General features: G+C 26.9%; 3 protein-coding genes across 5 annotated transcripts in view; 2 read left to right on the forward strand and 1 right to left on the reverse strand.

Annotated features, from left to right (window-relative positions):
* Positions 1 to 10,024, forward strand: part of LOC145763474 (protein CMSS1-like) — a 35,567-nt gene extending 25,543 nt beyond the window's left edge. The window contains exons 7-8 of the mRNA XM_082574927.1: positions 9,456 to 9,544; positions 9,615 to 10,024. Of these exons, the coding sequence (XP_082431053.1) occupies positions 9,456 to 9,544; positions 9,615 to 9,698 (173 nt within the window). The 3' untranslated portion in view covers positions 9,699 to 10,024. The remainder of the gene's footprint in view (positions 1 to 9,455; positions 9,545 to 9,614) is intronic.
* On the forward strand, positions 2,411 to 8,962 carry LOC145761761 (uncharacterized). Its single transcript, XM_082574605.1, has 8 exons — positions 2,411 to 2,865; positions 3,549 to 3,671; positions 4,254 to 4,376; positions 4,651 to 4,922; positions 5,889 to 6,217; positions 7,575 to 7,787; positions 7,977 to 8,080; positions 8,584 to 8,962. Exons 1-8 carry the CDS (start codon positions 2,575 to 2,577, stop codon positions 8,803 to 8,805), a joined length of 1,677 nt encoding a protein of 558 aa, XP_082430731.1. The 5' UTR covers positions 2,411 to 2,574; the 3' UTR covers positions 8,806 to 8,962.
* LOC145763469 (uncharacterized) lies at positions 9,526 to 20,068 on the reverse strand. 3 transcript variants are annotated; one of them, XM_082574919.1, is made up of 24 exons: positions 20,003 to 20,068; positions 19,846 to 19,909; positions 19,714 to 19,746; positions 19,453 to 19,611; positions 19,161 to 19,283; positions 18,856 to 18,888; positions 18,614 to 18,772; positions 18,133 to 18,255; positions 15,728 to 15,760; positions 15,068 to 15,226; positions 14,884 to 15,006; positions 14,620 to 14,652; positions 14,275 to 14,433; positions 14,017 to 14,079; positions 13,848 to 13,880; positions 13,596 to 13,724; positions 13,080 to 13,199; positions 12,969 to 13,004; positions 12,317 to 12,472; positions 11,991 to 12,116; positions 11,786 to 11,818; positions 10,596 to 10,757; positions 10,345 to 10,437; positions 9,526 to 9,999 (listed from the first exon to the last, which is right to left on the reverse strand). In XM_082574919.1, exons 1-24 carry the CDS (start codon positions 20,042 to 20,044, stop codon positions 9,863 to 9,865), a joined length of 2,331 nt encoding a protein of 776 aa, XP_082431045.1. In that variant the 5' UTR covers positions 20,045 to 20,068; the 3' UTR covers positions 9,526 to 9,862. The 3 variants fall into 3 exon arrangements, with proteins under 3 accessions (XP_082431045.1, XP_082431046.1, XP_082431047.1); XM_082574920.1 differs by lacking the exon at positions 10,345 to 10,437 and having other exon boundaries at positions 9,589 to 9,999; XM_082574921.1 differs by lacking the exons at positions 9,526 to 9,999; positions 10,345 to 10,437; positions 10,596 to 10,757 and adding an exon at positions 10,772 to 11,167.
* Between the last annotated feature and the right edge of the window lie 227 nt (positions 20,069 to 20,295).

Consider the following 20,295-nt stretch of genomic DNA (forward strand, 5'->3'; position numbering starts at 1 on the left):
ATCAAGAATGTTATTTAGAAAATCGATTAATTAAGTTTATAAAGGTGAGATGACAACTTCAGGAAATAATAAAATATCAGAAATTTAAAATTAGTTTTTAGCATTTAACGATTTTTAGTTGTTAGATATTTATTAAATATTAAATGAAAAACTTGTGTCAAACTTTGAAAAAAAAAATTTCTCGGAAATTAATATTTTTGTTATAAAAAATGTTATATAATTTTTATTGATATTTCGATTTAAGATTTTTTTCCGATATTGCACGTATTTGGTCACGTGATTTGTGACGTAGTAGTCACGTGATCACGAAGGTGCGTGCTGGTAGAATCGTTAATTACTTTCTAGAAACTTAAAACTGGGACTAAATATCAAAACGTGGAAGTTTCAAAATTCGAAATGATTTTTTCTTTTAAAATCAGCTGATTAAAATTAGTTAAAAGTTTTTTAAGCACGTTTTTATAACTCATTTTGTATTTTCTAGTAACAGGCACTTGCTGACATCACTACAGGTTATGTATTGCACATTATAACAGTTTAAAAATTGTAAAGTCAGTTATTTATCAACAAAGAATTTTAATAAAGTCAAATAAAGGAGTTATGTTTAGATATTGTTTTTAAATGAAATTGTTAATGGAGGTTATATATTATAAACGCATTACTTATACAGTGTGTAGATGGGTTCAATTAGCTTTTAACTGCATCATATTAAAGTTACGCTAATGTTGTATCATACATTATAAGTTAATGTTACATAATATCAATATTAAATCAAGAATTAAACTTGTATAAAATATACTTTTATTTCAGTTTAGGAATATAGAAAAAGATTGTTATTGAAAAATTTCTCATGAAACTTTAAAAAAATTTTTAAATTTAGTTAATTCAAAAAAAAGATAAGTTTAGTATAAAATAGTTACAAAATATTCAGCAATTTGAGTTTTATTCATGCTCAATACAGTTAAAATCTTTGCTATTTTTAACCATATTTATTTTAAAACAACATGCTACATTTTATTTTAGTTTACATCGTTATATGTCAGTTAACTGCAATATTAGTTTTTAATTAAGTAATAAACAGGAGTTAAAGAACTGCGAAAGATTATAACACTTTACTTTTGAGCAATTATTTTTAATTATTTGATCATTTAAAATGCTATGTAAAAGGTCAGCTAAATTAAGTATTCTACTTTAGATATTGTGTTATATAAGTTAACAAGCAGTATAAATATTTAGTTAAATGTTAAGAAATTAGAACATCAATGTTTGAAATTAACACATTATAAATTTAGGTAGTTAATGGTTATTAAATGTTAGATTTAAAAAAAGGAGTTTTTATAGATTTGTCTTTATTGATATATATAAGCTTTATTTAAATTAAATTAGCGTTTGTATAGAACAGTTTTGTAAATAACTGATGAAATAGCTTAAAATTATTACGTTAAAAAAATATATTTTTTAGATTTTTTAGTTGTATGTTTTTTAATAAAAAAAATATGTTTTTTTGCATGTAGAAAGTAAAAGCAAATTTTTTTATTTTTTATGACGTCACAACCAGCTGGACAACTTGTATTGTTCACACCTTTATAATACAAACAATCAAGATTATACGATAACAATATGTTAGGAAATCGCATCCTACAGCGTTTTACATTTGGTTAATACTAAGATAAAGCCGACAATATTTATAAATAAACAACTTAATTCGGGAATCAATTAGTAAAATGAGAAGGAGATAATTGAAAACGACTGCGTTTGTTGTTAAATAATTTACGATGTTGTTTTTTCTTTGCTTTTTTAGATTGTCGTGTATTATATATATATATGATTTTATTTACTGTGTTGTGTATAGGACTGAGTAGAAAAATATAAATTTAAAAAAATTAAAAATACTAATTGTTAACTAAAATTTATAAGTTTTACAGCATTTTGATAAAGTTTTTTTTTAAAAACATGGTATTAAATGATTTTTTTTATTTTTTTTAAGTTTTGAATTTATTTTTTTTAAAACTCGTTCAAAAATATTTATTATCTTTTGGGCTTTTCCAGTTACCAGAAAATGTTAGTTGTGATCTTGAAAGGTCATTTACAACTTTATAATTACCAAACAAGAACAAGAAACGCTAGTTATCTGTAGCACAGTTTAAAAAGTTGGTTAAGATGATTAGATAAAGTATATAGCTTATTTAAAGAGAAATAAAAGTTGTATTACATATATAAAGAAGGGTAATAAGTATATAGCACTTATAGAATAGAAATAAAAAAGTTGTATTAGATATATAAAGAAGAGTGATAATTATATAGCACTTATAGAATAGAGATAAAAAAATTTACATTTTTTTAACTAAAAAAATTAAATTTTGAATGCCTAAAAATTTTCTTAAAAATTAAATTTTGTTTTTAGATAATCGCAACTTCAAAGTCAAAAAGTTTTTAATTAAAACTTAATTTAACGACAATCTGTTGGAAGCAAATTTGTTTAACTCTTTAACGGAAGTCACAGCGAAGTGTGAAAAAATCTGAAAAAAATTCTAAAACAAAAAACGATTAAAATAAAAGTTTATTCCATTCTGTAAAATGTCGAAACTTTGGATTCTTATCATCGGGGTTTTTGTGTTAAATTCGGCGGGGGCTGAACGTCGTTGGTGCCGGCCAACTTTGTTCGATGCTTCGATCAACGCAGATGGTTGGATGACGTATGATGACGACACATATTCGTGTGTCGAGTGCTCCCCGACTTCGATTACTTTGTTAACTAAAGCGAGGATACCAGATTATGAATGTTGTAACGGGGAACTTGTAACAATCGGTAGTTGTGACGTCATACCCGGACAAATCTCTGGAGGAAATTGCTCTTCCGGAATTAAGGTGAATTACGATTTTTTAACACCCTAATTTAAATTTACGATTGTTATTTAACTTTAAACAGGAAACAAAATACTATTGTTTTGTCACAAAGAGCTAGTATAATGGGCATTGTGACCTTATTGTTTAAGTTAATTGTTTTATTGTCTGACAATTTCCATTGTTAGTTGATTGTTAACACGGAAATACAGATCTTCTATTGTCTTATTGTTTTAATTGTTGTCTAGTGTTTGTTTAAAACAAGAGCTAGAGTTGCATAATTACTTTTAGAGTTGTTTTCTTTCAGTTTTATTGTGTTTGAGATTTAAATTACAGTTCACTATATAGTATTATTACCGCCAGCGTGGTATAGTGGTCAAAACACTTGGCTTAACTACATGAGGAACTGGGTCCGATTCCCACTGCTTTTAAGCTGTAGCGCACTTAAATAAGGGGCTATATACGATATAAACTCTTGCTAAGCCAACACCTAATCAGCAACTTGATTATCTAGCAATTATAATCAATAATATCCCAAACTGTTAAAGTCAACTCGAGACTGGGTCAGGGTAACTGATGTTAGTTACTCTATGTTTAGGTCGTAAAGTAGACTTTTCCACATCAAAAATAAATAAACTAAAAAAAATATCATATTTTTATGCAAATTTTTTTATAATTTTTATTAATTATTTTAAAATAATGTTTAGTGTGACGCAATAAAGCAATGTAAGGACGGGAGCGATGAAGTTGGTTGTAGTGAATGTAATGGAACTAATTTGTTTTCATGTACCGACCATGCTGATACTAAACCTTGTATTTCAACCAATCAGGTAAAGTCTTCATATTTTTAACCAATCAAAAATTTTTTTCTTATTTTTAAACCAATCAAATAATGTTTTTAAATTTTTTTGTTTTTTATTTTATTTTTAAATAGATAAAAATTGTTTTTATTTTTTTTATATTTTTCTTACATTTATTTTTAATATTTTTTCTTTTTTAAAATTTGATTTATTGTTGTTTGTTAAAACTAATTACCAATTAATTATTCTTCTTAATATTTAAATGTCAATATCTGGTTATTTTAAGAATAGCGACTTTTAAATTTCTTATTAAACACGTGATATTGTCTGGTAAACTTTTGGCTCAAAATATTAAAATAATTTCACGAATTTCAACTTAAGTCAACAATTATCAGGATTTTATTTTTGTTTTTTTGATCATGGTTTCCTACAAAAATAGCTTTTTAATTAAACTAGTTCATTAATAACTTTTTTTACTGTCTGTATTGATTTTAAGTGTTTAATTATTATTTTTATTATTTTATAACAAAAATAAACAAAATTTTTGGATATTTTTACTTATTTAAAATTTTTTAAATAATTTTAAGAAAATAACAATGTCCATTGTTTTAGGTTTGTGATACGATAAAGGATTGTTTGTTCGGGTTAGATGAAACGGGGTGCGAATGGTACGGGGGCTGGTGCGATGGGTTTCTATGCGGGGCTCCCCATCAACGCTGTATTCCCACATATCAGGTACTGATTTTTTACGTCACTAGTTGATGACGTCATGTGATTCTGACGTTAAAACCACGAATGTAGGGACTTAATTAGGGCATACAGTTACGTCATAATTCAATACTTAAATCTCTGTGACGTCATTAGTTTAACTAATGAGTAAATATTTTGTGACGTTATAAAGAAATGTGGTGACGTCATAAAAAAGTTGTAAATTCACGAGTATTTGTTACCAGGTAAATTATTACGTAAGTACAAGATTAAGTGACGTCATATTTGTTATATTATTAAGGTTTGTGACGGAACAAAACAATGTCTCGATGGCTCGGATGAATACAATTGTAGATATTGTCTCAGTCAGTTCCGTTGCCAAGTGTACGAACGTAGTTACAACACCACCTCACTCGATCAATCGAACACAACCACTGCTCAGTGTATCGGCTCCTTCCGTGTTTGTGATGGAAATACGGATTGTGATAATAATTTGGATGAGAGCGGATGTTTCAGGTGGCAGGATTGGAGTTCGTGGAGTGGCAATTGTACGGATTCGTGTGAAAGGCGGAGGTGAGTTGATTTTCATTAATTTTTGAGCTAGGTTGGAGCAAAGTATATATATAAACACAAGTAGTTTACCTGATTCAACCGGATTGTTACGTCATTTTTCCGATTCATTCCGGAGAAATTTTTAGATTTCTACGTAAGGAATTCTTGTAAAACGAGATATTTGCGTTTTTTCCTATACCTGTAATGCATTTCTAAGACCCATTTTGATCTTCTAATTTCACCTCCGGTCACGTGTTAAACTACTTTTGTTTATATATATACTTTGAGTTGGTGGTAGGTGAATTGATTTTCTTATTTTAAAATTAGCAAAGCCACTTTTATTTATACATTTTTTGAACTAAAAAGGGGGATTTTGTATTAAATTTTAATAAAAAGCGGATTTAAATTGCTTTTTTTGATTTTCAATCAAAAAATTTTTAAACAAAACAGACATTTCTTATTGAATTAAAAAAACATATATAAATGAAAAACATATATAAAAAGTTTTAAAAATGGTGTGTGTTAGATGTTTTTTTTTTGGTTGAAATTTTTGGGTATTACAATCTTCGTGGTTTGACTTTTTTTTTGTATATATTTGTATCCTCGATGTGGGAAAGTCAAATGCGCGATTTAAACATAGAGTAACATCAGTTACTCCGACCCAGTCTTGAGTTGCCTGTTGCAGTTTTGAGATATTATAGATTATAATTTCCGATAGTTATGCTGCTGATTAAGTGCTGGCTTAGCAGGAGTTAATACCGTTTATAGCGCCTTACTCAAGGGCGCTATAGCATGAGAGCAGTGGGAATTAAACCCACGACCTCATGTGTGGTGCAGCAAGTGTTCTTACCACTACACCACGCTGCCGGTTAACTTAGAGATCCAGTTAAATTTTGAATAGTTTGTTCTTAACTTTAATCATGTTTTTATTAAAATAATTAATTAACTAAATTTCCATTTGTCGATATTAAAATTTCACTTATTTAGAACCCGAGTTTGTATCGACAAAAACGGATCCAGTGTTTCCCCGAATAATTGCTTCGGCGTCGAAGATTATCACGATCCGTTTGGCAACCCTGGCGTCGACTTCGACACCGAACGCTGCGCGAATTGTGACGTCACAACTGCTTATGTCGCGTCATTATCGACCACAGTTGACGTCACGTTGGCTTCGACTTTTCAAATGACAGATGCAGTACCACCGACGACGACTGCAAACATCACCGTGACGTCATCAACGACTTCAAATGTCACCGTGATGTCATCAACGCTGGCGTCTATGTCAACCATGCTGACGTCACCAACAAATTTTTCAGGTATGTTAACTTCTTCGAGTTCCGTGTTATTTAACAAAACCACTACGTCATTACCAAAAATGACGTCATCTAACGTAAATACTACGTCATCAATAAACACAGGTCCAGCTACTACGTCATTAGATAACGCTACGTTATCCAACATTACTGCTACGGGATTACCTAATATGACGTCAACGTCTTTAGCGAAAATGACGTCATCTAACCTTAATACTACGTTATTATCTCACATGACGTCATCCAACTTTAATACTACGTTATTATCTCACATGACGTCATCCAACAGTATCACTACGTCATTACCCAGTATGACGTCATCTAACATTATTAAAACATCATCATCCAACATTACGTCATCTAAAATGGCAACTACGTCATCACCAAGCATTACGTCATCTAAAGTGGCAAATACGTCGTCACCAGATTTAACTTCGTCATCCAACATTATTACCACGTCATCACATAGCACGACGTCATCCAACATAATCGCTGCGTCATTACCCAGCCTGACGTCATCCAATATCGTCATAACGCCATCATCTAACATTACATCATCTAAAATGGCAACTACGTCATCACCAATCATGGCGATATCTAAAGTGGCAACTACATCATCACCAGATTCAACTTCCTATTCAATCGTTACGTCATTAAGCAATGATGTCACAACTCAAAAAACAAAAGACGTCGCAACAACGCAAATTAGTGACGTCATTCCTACGTCACAAACCCAAACCACTTTTACTACATTTTCTTCATCTAATTATTCTGTTCGTGACACGACTTCCTCGGCTTATGACGTCACGACTACTAGTAATAACGTCATGTCTTTAAAATATAACGTCACACATTTTGTTTATGACGTCACAAACACAACAAGTGGTTACGAAAAGTTAAAGAGTGAGTTTCAGAATTCGATTATTTTTGTAATAATTGACAAAATTCTAGAACGAAAATTAGAGAATATTTGTTAAAAAAAATTTAATAATTTTAAATTATTTAAAATACCAAAATTAGTAAAAGTTTTATTTTATTATTTTATAAAATGTAAACTAAATAAAGTTTGGATATTTAAAGAAGTTTTGGTCCAATCTTTGTTTAAAATAATTACTTCTTTAAACAAAAAATACGCAAAAAACGAAAACAATTTTAATCAAAATTTTTTTTCTTTTCGATGTACGAATTATTTTTCAGAAAATAATTCATGTTTTGCTAATATTTATATCTTTATATTTTATATTTTAAAACATTTATTAGAAAATTTTATTTGTTGAAATAAAAAAAATCAATTTTAAATTAACTAAAAAATAAATGAATTTTTTTTTTAAATATATTAACCAAATTTTATTTTTTTTAGAAATGTTTATGCTACAACTCGGCAACACGACGACCACGCCCTCAACCGACGTCACTTATGACGTCACTACCACGATGGTGACGTCACAAGAACCCAACGTAGCTGGCATTAGTTTACCGTTGATAATAGCGTTAGGTGTCGTAGCAGCTTTTATATTGATTGTTGTAATTATTTGCTCGATATTTTGCTGCACCGAACAACGAAGACGAACAGGTTTATATGATTTCTATGGATTTTATAAGATTTCTATAGTTTTTTTTTTAATTTTAATGCTCTTTTTTGTTTTAATAGGCTTGTTTAAAATTGTTTTTTGATTTAAGATCGATTTTTTGCATAAATTTTTTCTATTCTTTTATTTTTAAATTACAAAAATTGTAATTTATTAAAATTTTTTGTTTGTAGGAAAATGGACACCTCGTAGAAGACACCGGGAACCACGCCACCCCCCGGTTCCTAGAATGTACCACGATGTACCACTAGGTAGCACCGAAGCGCTAGATAATCAGGTGAGTCTTATTAAAGTATACTCTACGGTAGTGTCGCGAACCGGTCATGGCGTCATACTACGAGCCGAACTGCAAGGTTTCGGGTTCGAGCCGCACCAATGCCACACTATTCGCCCTTGAGCCCGGCGTTTACGGATAGCTCAAAACACGTCACAATATCACACCCACTTCCCAACAAAAAATATAAAAAACCTATCACCTTAACGTGATATGAAAAAAAAGATTTAAATTGTCTGGTTACATTATATACTTTTTATGACATCGGATTATGAATCACAAGATTTCAAGTTCAAGCTGCTCCAATGACAGACCATTTGTTCCTAAGCTTTGCGTTTACGGATAGCTTAAACACGTCACAATAGCACACGCTTTAACAATAGAAATAGAAAACTTATCTATAACCTTATAGGATATCAAAAAATAAAGATTTTTAAACTAATTGTTGTTGCTTTTTATAACTTAAATAATTAGTAATAAATTTTAAACTTCAATTTTTATTCTAGAATCCGAAACCACAAACTTTGAGTTCATTTACTGGTAACATCGACAGCGGAATCGACGAGGATCAAAATTCTACGTCATCAGCTATGGCGTCAAAACGTCAATCAAACGAACCAAGCCCCGCCCATTCGGTCGAGCATATTCAACTCAACACAACTACTTCAAATGGATCAAATTTTCAGTTTCCGTCTCCACCACCAGAGCTTGAGGCTTCGAAAATCTGAAAAAAGATTTTTCTTAAACTTTTTACGATTTTTAAATTTTTCTTTAAAAAAAAAGAAAAATTAATTATTTAAAAGTGAATAACAGTAAATTGATACTTGTTTTATTTTTAAATTGTATTCTCTGCATTTTAGCCTTCTTGTTTTTTCTCTTCTTAAAACAATTATTCACCTGACTATATAACAATAATAATATTAATGATAATTTATTTTAATTTAAAATAATTTGAGTAAATATTTCGGTGCAAACGATGTCCACGACTTTAAATATTTTGTAAATTTGTGTTTTTGATTTTATTTTTGATTTTATTTGACGACACTTTGTTCTGTACTTCTTATAATAAACTTTTATCTAAAAACACTTGTTTATATATTGTGACGTCATAACCGAATTTGAAATGACGTCACAATTTATGTCCATCGTCGTAAATAAATTTTAATAATATCGTTAGTGACGTCATGTTTTTAAAGGATGACGTCACTTAAGTTTGCGGTATTCGTCGTGATGACGTTTTTACGAAACAATTACGTCATCATTCTTGCAAAATGACGTCATAATTTGGTGTCAAACAAACATTAATGACGTCATTTTGCACAACAGTTAGTGTAATGCTACTGTATAATAATGACGTCATAATGCTTTATTGTTACAGAAGCGATGAAGTTGGATCACACGAGAGTTGTTGTGTTGGATTGGAACTGGAGAGATGTGAAAATGAAAACAATTATCGACGTAAAAGAGGTAAACAAATTATTTCATTTAAAAATGTTTAAAATGAGATTTTAGTCAGATTTTTTGCTCTTATTTTTAGGTCAAAACAGAGTTAATGAACGTGTTGAAAGATTTCGTGATTCCGTCTTGTAAGAAATCGAATTTGAAAATAGGTTTATATTAAATAAACTTTGTACTTTTTTATTGCAACGAAAACTTTACACAAAAAGCAAAGTGCAAAGTTGTAGAACAGATATAGTATTGTGAATTTTAACTTAAATACAATAGAACCTCTATTTACAAGCGTAAGATTCCAAATAAAATTAATTAAAAGTCAAGCAATTCATTTTAAAAACTAGTATGTGATATGCTATTTTCTTCAAATAAGAAATAATTGCCCATATATTTATGGATAGCATGGAATGCTGACTGGTTTTCGTGTAAGATGTTTTCTTTTCTTAAAACTTTAACCTTTCCACCTCGATCTGTGTAAAAAATAAGTAAAATTAATAAAACATAAAAAACTTAGAGTGTTATATTAGCGATATTTTTATACTCAAAAATTATTAAAGTTGGTGTCACTTAACACAAAAATGATTTTAACTTTAAACAACTTCACCTACTACTTTAAGTTATACAACTTTAAAAAAAAATTTTAAATTAATTAAAAAAAAGGAAAAGGGAAGCCCTGTTTGTGATGACGTAGAAAGTACGAGCTTGTACACGTTTACAACGTTACTTGGTACTTTTTACGTCACACAAAAATTATGGTAACCTAGTTTTTAATGATAATCAAATTCCAGTATTTTTGAAAACTAAATTGCAAGTACCACAAACATTTTTTGAAGGTTCTAAAGCCATTTTGTGAATCATTGTCAGCCATACTAACGTGCTATATACATCACTTACAAAATTGCAAAACTCTGTAACATAACACTTTAGTATAAAGTCCCATTTTGATTGTAAAATTGTTAGGAAAAGAAATATATTTCTGCTTCTTTTAAAATAATTTGTAGAAGACAATAATATATTTACTCCATTTAAAAAAAAAAAAAATATTTAAAAATACAAAATTTTTTACTTGTTATAACTCCACGTTGGATAGCAGACCCACAGATAGGCAAAAAATCCGGGAATTCCCCGCTTTCTGTGACGTAAACACTAGGTAAATCCCCGCAGTTGGGAGGGCAATAAACCACGTAGAAGCGGGCAGAAATGTGATAACCTTTGGTCGAACAAGTGACTAAAAACAAGCATGTTAGCACAAAAATTTTACATATGTAAAACTGCACATATTCTTAATGATAAATGAATGTATTTAAAGTATATATGTTTTACTGTACATATGCTGTATAACCAGTACGATACTATTATATACAGCAAGATGCATATTAATGTACATATACACCAATATATACTCATAATTTAAAATTTAATGTTGCAATACATAACGTTTACTATGCTGTTTATAGAAATAATTTGCTCATTTTTTTCGCTGTGTTTAACTGTCTATAGACTAGCCTTAAAGCCTTAAATGTAAACTGCGTCGGCTGAAAATCTTGCGCTTTTCGAGAAGTTGTCCTAAAGCGAAAAAGTTGAGTTTTGCTTTTAGCGTAGGTAGCCTAAGTAAGGCTGATGTAAAGTAGTTTTGACCTAAATGTAGTAGTATACTGTTAGGTTTACATGAACTTTTAGTATTGTATAATTATGTAAGTTTGTTTTAGCTGGGATATAGCCTTATAAACTTGAAATATTTGTTACTAATAATAGGCAGCCAGTTACATTTTTTAAGTTTTAAGTATTACAATATGTTTGTTAATGTTTTGGTATATATATAATTTGCAGTAGTGTATAAAGAAGCTTTAATTGTAATTTACCGTTTAAAACCAATGTATTTATAAGGTTACAGTAGGATATTGGATATTTATGCAAAGAAAGTTTTTTTTAAGTGTGTTTTTTTGCCGTATATTTTAATTATAAACTTGGTTTCACTTTTTAACTTATGCATAGGCAAAGTAAGGGATTATTTTTAAGTGTGCTTTTAATTTATATAATATAATTTTTTAGACAGTTTTATGTGCACTTTTTATGTTAAATCGACTAAAACTATGAATGTCATTATAATTTATAAATAATTAGATTTTTTGCGACAGTATGTGCTATGTCTAATTTTATTTTGAGTTTATTTTTTAAAATGAGGTTATGTTAAATATTAAATAATTTTAGTAAACGTTTATCTTAATTATTAGGTTATTTTTGTAAAGATTTTACCTGTAAAAGTGGAAGATTTGTGCAGATAGATATCTATAAAAATAAATTAATATTAAGTTAAAGATAAGATGTGTAAATATTAAGAACTACTACTATTTATTATGTGATTTATTTAAAGTAATATTTTTTATAAATTGTATGTGTATTTTATGTATATTACTTTTCCGGTATAACCCGGAAATTAGTTAAAAAAGTTCTCACGCACTTTGAAACACAAACGAAGTTTCCCACGGTTCATTTTTACTTGAACTTGTGACCCCGTTCATTTCACTTCCTATGTATGACGTCAAACTAGGGGTTTTTCGAACAATAACAGCGCCATCTTGTGTGTCTAGAATAGAAAGTCGCAAATAGACAGATTTTAATATTTATTAGCAATTTTTTGTAGAAATTTAAAGAAAGATATTTTTTTAAAGTTAATTTTGTTAAGTTAAATAAAATTTTAATTTGTTTTTTAACTTTAAAATATTAATTAAATTTAAATTTAACTTCAAATTTTTATAAAAATAAAATTTAAAAATAAATTTAAACCTGTCACTCTTCCGTCATGCATCGCTGCACTGCAAATCGAGGAATCCCCTGAGTAAATTTCCGTGCCCCATAATTGTGACGTCATATTGCAACCTGGGGGACAAATTAGGGTAAACATTTGCTGACGTATCTGGTCGGCAGTGACGTAACATGATCCTGTAAAGTGGTGTTAAAGTATAATAAAGTTTGTTATTTTATTTTTATTTGTTTAAAAAATTAAACTTTTTATTTTTGTAAAAAAAAATTGAAGATTAAGATTAAAATTAAATGTTGTTTTTTAAGCGTTTATTTTTTATAAAATTTGATTAAAATAGGAATATTAGATAGACAGATAGTTTAATAAATGTGTGGCGTATGTTAAGTTTGATTTAAATAAGGTTTACCGATTGTATATATAAAGATTTATCGTTTAACTAAGTTTTTTTTAAATGAAATTAATATATTCAAAATTTTTAACATTTTTTATTATTTATTCAGTTTGACATTATATATTATTATATTATATTGGAATTTTTGACATTTTATGTTATGACAAGTTTATATATTCATAATTTTTGAAAATTTATATATTTAGAATTTTTTTGAATTTAGATAAACAGATTAAAATGAATTTTTTTTGACATTTTCGTGTATTTAAAATAATTTTAATTACCTGATAATATTTTAGATGGACGATATTCGACTTTATCTGAAAACAAAATATAATGTTACTTAAATATTTAAGTGAAAAATTAATTTAATATTTTAAAATAGTTTTTATTACCTGTTATCACTAAATTTCCACCTGACGTTACAGATGACGACATCGCGTTGATATAATCGTTGTAGCGAAGATTTCCAGGCGTTGTTGTAACAGATATTGGTTTCCCAGAATGCATTGTGTCTAGAAAATTGGCGCATTTTTTTTTTTTTTTTTTGAGTTTTGAATGTTTTAATAAATTATTTAAATAAAGTAATTTACAATGTTTTGAATTAACTATTAAACTAACTTTTTAAATACATATAATTTGTGTTTTATAGACATAAAAAATTAGTTTTTAAATTTTTTGAATCTGTGTTTGAGTTTTTATATATAAATTGTTAGGTTTTGATTAACAGCAAGTTCTGGTTTACAAAATTGAATAAAAAATAGTAATATGATGTTAAAATTGTAATATGGTTTAAAAAATTGTGTACTAAAACGAGTTAATATGACCTTGGGTAGCTATAAAAAAAATGTTTACGTCATAGTTTACGTCACAATAAATTGGTTATAATTGTGACGTCATAGTAAACTTACTTATCATACAGACGTAATATTTGTTCTGATATTCTCGATTTTGATTTACGTCGTAATTTTCACACTTATTCGGACAAATTATCTCATATTCGGGACTTAATATTTTGGCAGCGTCGAATTTACAACTGACTAAAAAATAAATAAAAATTAAAGTTTTAAGTTTAAAAATTTGTGATTTTGTAAATTAAAACAAAGTTAATAATATTAATATTAATTATTTTAATTTTATGAATTTATTTGATAGCTTTTTACCTTTTGGTATTGAATTTGTCTCTTCTAAATTACCTTAATTATAAATATTAAAAATTATTTTTATTAAAAAAAATTAAATTTTTAAATTTTAAACCAAGTTAAGATAAAAATGTTTATTTTTATTGAATAAAATTTATTAAAATAATAATTTTTATGGTTTTAAATTTACCTCCAAATGCGAAAAAATTTTCGTTTTTAGTTTTTCGAATAGTAACAACTCCACCAATATCACCTTGAATATTTTTAAAAATATTTTATTAATTAAATGATATTTAATAATTTATTAGTTAACGAATAATTAAAAATATTTAAAAAATCGAAATTTTAAACTTTTAACATAAAATAATATTGATATTGTTACTTTAAAGATTTTTTTAAATTTTTATAAAGTGATCAGCATAATTGAGGAAATTATTTTAAATTTTACTTTCAATTTTTTCTTCTGCCATTGCCGCTTCGCAAATCGAAATTTCGACCGAGTAAACACCCGCTAGATGATGCGCGAGAGGCGAACTCGTGCAGCCCGCAGGGCATTCGACAATAGTGACATCATCGAGAAAAGTTGTCGACTTTAAATCGCACGAAACTGAAAACAAAATTAAAATTAAAAAAAATATCAAGTAGTTGTGAAAATGCAAGCATTGAAAATTTTAAAATATTTTTTTAAAAGGAGTTAAAAAATGTTCTATTTTAAATACAATTAATTATGAAAATATTTAATTAGTTACATTTAAATTAAACAAATTTAAAATTACTTTAAATTTTAATTTACCTTTTATTATATTCGGAAACTTTTGGAGAGAACCTGGAAATAATAAAAACCGAATTTGTTTAAAAATGTTTAAAAATAAACCGATTTCAAATTTAAATTTGCGGAATTATTTCTTAAGTGTTTCTAAATTTAATCTGATGTTTAGAAAACTTAAGTTTTATTTTTAAACATTTTTGACACATGTTAACTCTAAAAATAAATTAAAAGCATTTTTCACCATTATTGAAAGACATAAAAAAAATTTTTAAAAAATTTTTATTTTACTTTTTATTAAAAACGCTTTTCCGTCTTTTTTGCTGTCTGATGACGTCACACCGTTCCTACGCGACCCATAGAATGACGTCACTCCTGGTAATTTGTCGATTGTGATTTGCCCGCCAAGCATTTCTAACAAAATGTTTCGATAATTAAAATTGTAAATTAACTAAAAATTATAAATTTTTGTTACCGTTATTAATCCCATAATGCACTGCGGCTGCGCATACTTTTGACGTCACAGCGTAAGGACCACTGCCTATGACGTCATCAAAGTCGTATTCGCAACCTTGTGGACACGTGACTGTAAAGGTTTCCTCCATCACGTGATCAGCTTGAAAATTGCACTCAACTAAAACGAAAATTAATTATTGGAAAAATATTTTTTTGTTTAAAATAAAAAAATAATTCAGGTTGACTAAAACTAAAAAAACTTAATAAAATGCTATTTTAAAACTAATGTACCTTTAATATTACTCCTAGTCTATATACCTATTTTAAAATTATTTTTTACTCGATATAGCTTTATTTCCTTTCAATTAAACTGGGTATATGTTGGCGTATACCTTAACATACGCTGGTGAATAGTTAAGTAATTGAATTAGCAAAAAAAATGAAAATTAAAAATTGTTTGTAAAATTATGATAATATTTTGTATATTTTAGGTTAGCTTAAACTAGATTAAAACTTAAAAGAAATGTAATTTTAAAATTGGTGCAAATCGGATATGTTTTCTTAAGTCTATATAACTATCTGTACAATTAAACCTAAAGTATTGACGTATATTTTAACGTTATTGTATATAGTTTAATTAGCAAAAAGTTGAAAATTAAAAAATGTTTGTAAATTTTACCTGATAATATCTCGGTACTCATATGTGGACAATCTAAAAATAAAGAAAATTAAAAAATTAATATTTAAAATAATTTAAATAATTGGGTTTCTTGTATATTTGTAATATATTTTAAGATAAAAGTAACTATGTTTAATTTTGGATTATAATACTAATTTTTGTTTATTTAAATAAATATATATATTAGATTATTTTTATTTTGTTAAATTTTTGGTCTGATTATCATGGAAGTTATGTTTTAATATTTTATATTTATGGCAAGTTTTAAATCGTAAATATAATTTTTTTCCGCTTCATCAATGTAATTATTTTAATTAAAAAAAAAAAAAATATTAAAAGATTGCAAAATTTCGAAAAATTTTCTTCTTAAAAATAAAAAAATAAATTTTTCGTCGAAAATAATTAATTTTGAAACTAACCTTTACGTTTCGAAATAATATTTATTGTTTACAATTTCAGTTTCACAAGTTAAATTCCTGTTCAAGTTTTTAAAGTGCGTAATTTTTACCAAAATCTGGTAATGCGTCATTTAAATGGACGCATGTAACTTTACGTTAAGCTTGTTTATATATCGGATTATTTGAACAACAAACGACAACAATATTGCATTATTGTACAGGATTAAAACAATCAAGTTCTTTTTGATTGTAGATTAACAATAAAATTTTATTTATTTTTTTATTAAAAATATTTTAACAATAAAATTTGTAATTTAAATTAGTAAAACAAAAAGTATATTTGAAAATAACAGCGTAATTAATTTTTGTTATATTTACATGCTTAAATAAAGTTATCACGTTACAAAAAAAACGTTTTTATAATATATAGATTAATACATTTTTTTTGCAAAAATGCCAGTTTTTAATTTCAAAATTAATAAACATTTTCTTAAAAAATATTGTAAAAATATTAATTTTATATTTTAGAAATGAATGAAATTTACTTAAAACAAAAATATTAATTAAATTTTTTAAGAATTAGTAAATTTTTTCTGAAGGCTAAAATATCAGTTTTAAATTCAATATCAATAAACTTTTTCCAATACAAAAAAATACGTGGTGCGTATTAAGGATTTTAATTAAAGGTGTCAGGTTTATACCGCATTTGGAAAACCCGCGTAGCTTAAATGCCAGGGGCAAACTTAAAACACGACGCTACCAGGTACATAGATAGGGTTGTGCTTTATTTTAATGTAAATACACAAGCTAAAATATACAGATAATGCCGCCTCTTTTAATACTATATCTTACCATTTGTTAGATGTAAAGGAACACGTTGTTTAAAATGCATTTTGTCATTTAGAGTTTTAAGATAATTTAATTTATTGGTTCGTTTTAAATGTAACATGTTAATATTGAATAAATTAGTCTTAATTTTCTGATTTAAAATTTATATTGGTTTATTAACATTACATAATTTAATTTATTGCTTTGTTTCAAAATGTGATATGCTAATATTAAATAATAAATCAGTCTTAATTTTATGATTTAAAATTGATATTGGTATATTAACATTACATAATTTAATTTATTCTTTCGTTTTAAATGTGATATGCTAATATTAAGTGATAAATCGATCTTAATTTTTCGATTTAAAATATATTGATAAATTAACATTTTATTTTTGGCTATGTTAATATGCCAAGTTAAATATCAAAAACTTTTTATAAGTGTTATTTTATAGCAAATACGTGAAACTCGTTTGTATTTAAATTAATGGTTTTATAGGCGTATTAAAATATACCAACGCACTCATTTTGCCCTTGTTTTTAAATAGCATAACTCAAAGATAAAATCTTATGGTTAAATTTGAAAAGGGTTTGCACTTTACGAATGACGTCATGGAGAAGAATAAATTTTGTGCCAGTTCAACTTGTTTTTCTATATTTTCATGTTTGACCGGTTAACCTATCGTTATTATCGGAAAATTTTCGACGAATAAAATCGTAATTAATCGTTGTTACATAAGACCTATTTTAAGTTTACATTTAACTTTTTTAAGTATCAAATTATAATAAGACATTTTGTTAACTTTTTTGTTTTAGAATTTAAATGTTTTTTTACGTTAAAATTGTAAAGTAATGCGTTAAAAATTAAATCAAATGTTTCAATTAAATCATAAACTAAAAATTATACAAGCAAGTTAAAATCAAATTTACTAAATGTCATTTACGTAAAATTATTTTTTACTAACTTGACGCAAAATCGGAAAAAAATAAAAATTCCGAAAATACTTGTTTGTTTAATGATGTCATAAACCACATTGTAGCTTTAACTAAGATTAAAATTATTAACACTCCGCTTACATAACTTTGAAATCGTATTATGAGGTTTTTTAAAATCAGATTTTATTTTTCGACATTATTCGAAATCGAATGCGTGTTTTAATTCTGACGTCATAAATACCTTTCATTGTGTATGCATCGGCTGGTACGTCACTAAATTGTGACGTTATACCGTTCTGGAATGTTCCGTTGAACGAAAATTGTTTCATAATTTTGTTGACAATTACTCGACCTCCGCTGTAGCCTAAAAAAATCAAAATTGGAAAAAAAATGATAAATAGATTGTTAAAAATATTAAAAAATTTGTTGAAAAAGTGAAGCTATGTAAGATTTACAGTTTTAAATTACTTATTACTTTAAGGTTCCCCTAGGAATATGTTTTCATTTTTTAACTCAATAAATACATTGAAAACATATGTCTAACTTTATAATCTATTTATATGTAATAATAGTTCAAATAATACAAATGTCTCTTTCCCATAGTTCAAGTATGTTATCACTTTTATAACTTAAATATTTTAAGGATTCTTAAACTCGACATGACCCAAAAAACCTGCACTTTAATTTATTTTTTGTTATTTTTTTTGAATTTTTTCTGCTACCTTTAATTTTTCCGTCGTGAATTGCGCTCGAGCACAAATAAGAATCCTTTCGGTAAATCCCGGTTCCTGTCACGTGGTCGTCTATGACGTCACAGCCACGTGGACAAAGAGCAACGTAGTTGTCGTCGGTCACAAAATCAGTTTTTGTGATGCAGTTAACTGAAAAAAAATTTTTTTTTTGGAAAGTTTTTAAATTTTAAAATCTTGAATTTTTATTTAAAGTTTTAATTTATTTGACTTACCGGCATATATTGGTTGTTTAGATTGCGATGTTCCTTAAAATTTAAATTATTTTAGTTAATTAAATATCATAAATTATGTTATAAAGCTGTAAAAAAATTGTTACTGGTTTATAGCTCGTCTGGATTTTAATTATCGTATATTGTGGTCGCAACTCTTAACTAATATTTACCTGAGCACCGCAAACGGCAGTTTTATTTATTTCGTAGGCCTATAAATTAGATATACATACATTTTTTTCCACCAAGCCTTATTAAATATAGATTTGATGTTTTAAAAGTAAAATACGAAACATTTTTAATTTTACCTTCAAATGAAAAACTTTGATTGTTTGATTGACAAGAGCGACTTGTGACGTCATAACGCGTGGAGCCTACGTATGACCTTTGACCTTGGATTTTACGAATTGTCACAATGCCACCAGTATTGTCTAAATAAAAGTTATAGAATTTTTTTTTAGTGATAACTTAATTAATTGGTTGAAAAATTGTTTTTAATTGATATTTTTTTACAAATATAACGATATTTGAATAAGTGTTTCAGTCTTTAACTTATAAATTCTTTTAATTTTATCAAATTTAAAAAAAATTTAAACAAACCGTTTATTCTTCCATCGTGCAAAGCTGCCATACAAATCGATGAATTTATTGAATAAATCTCACTCCCACATATGGGTAATCCCCCACCCCCGCACCCACTTGGACATTTAAAGGTGTGTACATCACCGATGACGTCACGTGGGGTAGTGTAGCATGACGCTGTGAAAAAAAAAATTTTTTTAGATTATGTTGTCATTTTTTATAAAAATTAAAAAAATTAAAATTAATTATAATTTAAAAAAATTAAAAATCAAAGCTTACCTGATATTGTATTTATTACTTCACTGATTGCATCTAAAGTTGAAAAGTTTTAGAATTAATATTTGGGTTTCTAAAAACTATTTTCCAAAATATTTTTTTTTCACACGTATTGATACTTTTAAGTTTACTTACGCGGGTTAAGCGCATCAACCGTTGTCAAAAATAAATCACTATTTCCAATATTATTTCCAAACACCTGAAATATTTTGGTTTTAGTTTAAAAATAAGATTTTATAAAATATTTAATTGATTTTATTTTGTATAATTAAATTTATTTAAAATTGCTTACCGATTTTAGAAATAATATTAAACAAATAATTTTTGAATTCATTTTTATTTTTTAACCTGTTTAGTTAAAATTGTTAAAATAAATTTTAAATTATAAATTAGAGGTTTTTATATAACACAAATAAGAGAAATACTAAAAAAAGTTTAAATTTTTCCCTTTTTTTAAAATCGTTTTTTTATAAAAAATTTGAAGTTTTTGAAAATCGTTTTAGGCCAAAGTTTTAGTTGGCTAAACAGAGACATCTAGTGTTGACTATTATATTTTGTGCGATTGATTAAAAATATGAATCTCTT

The sequence above is a fragment of the Corella eumyota genome, chromosome 1 (genome assembly GCF_963082875.1).
Source record: "Corella eumyota chromosome 1, kaCorEumy4.1, whole genome shotgun sequence".
Classification (NCBI taxonomy): Eukaryota; Metazoa; Chordata; class Ascidiacea; order Phlebobranchia; family Corellidae; genus Corella; species Corella eumyota.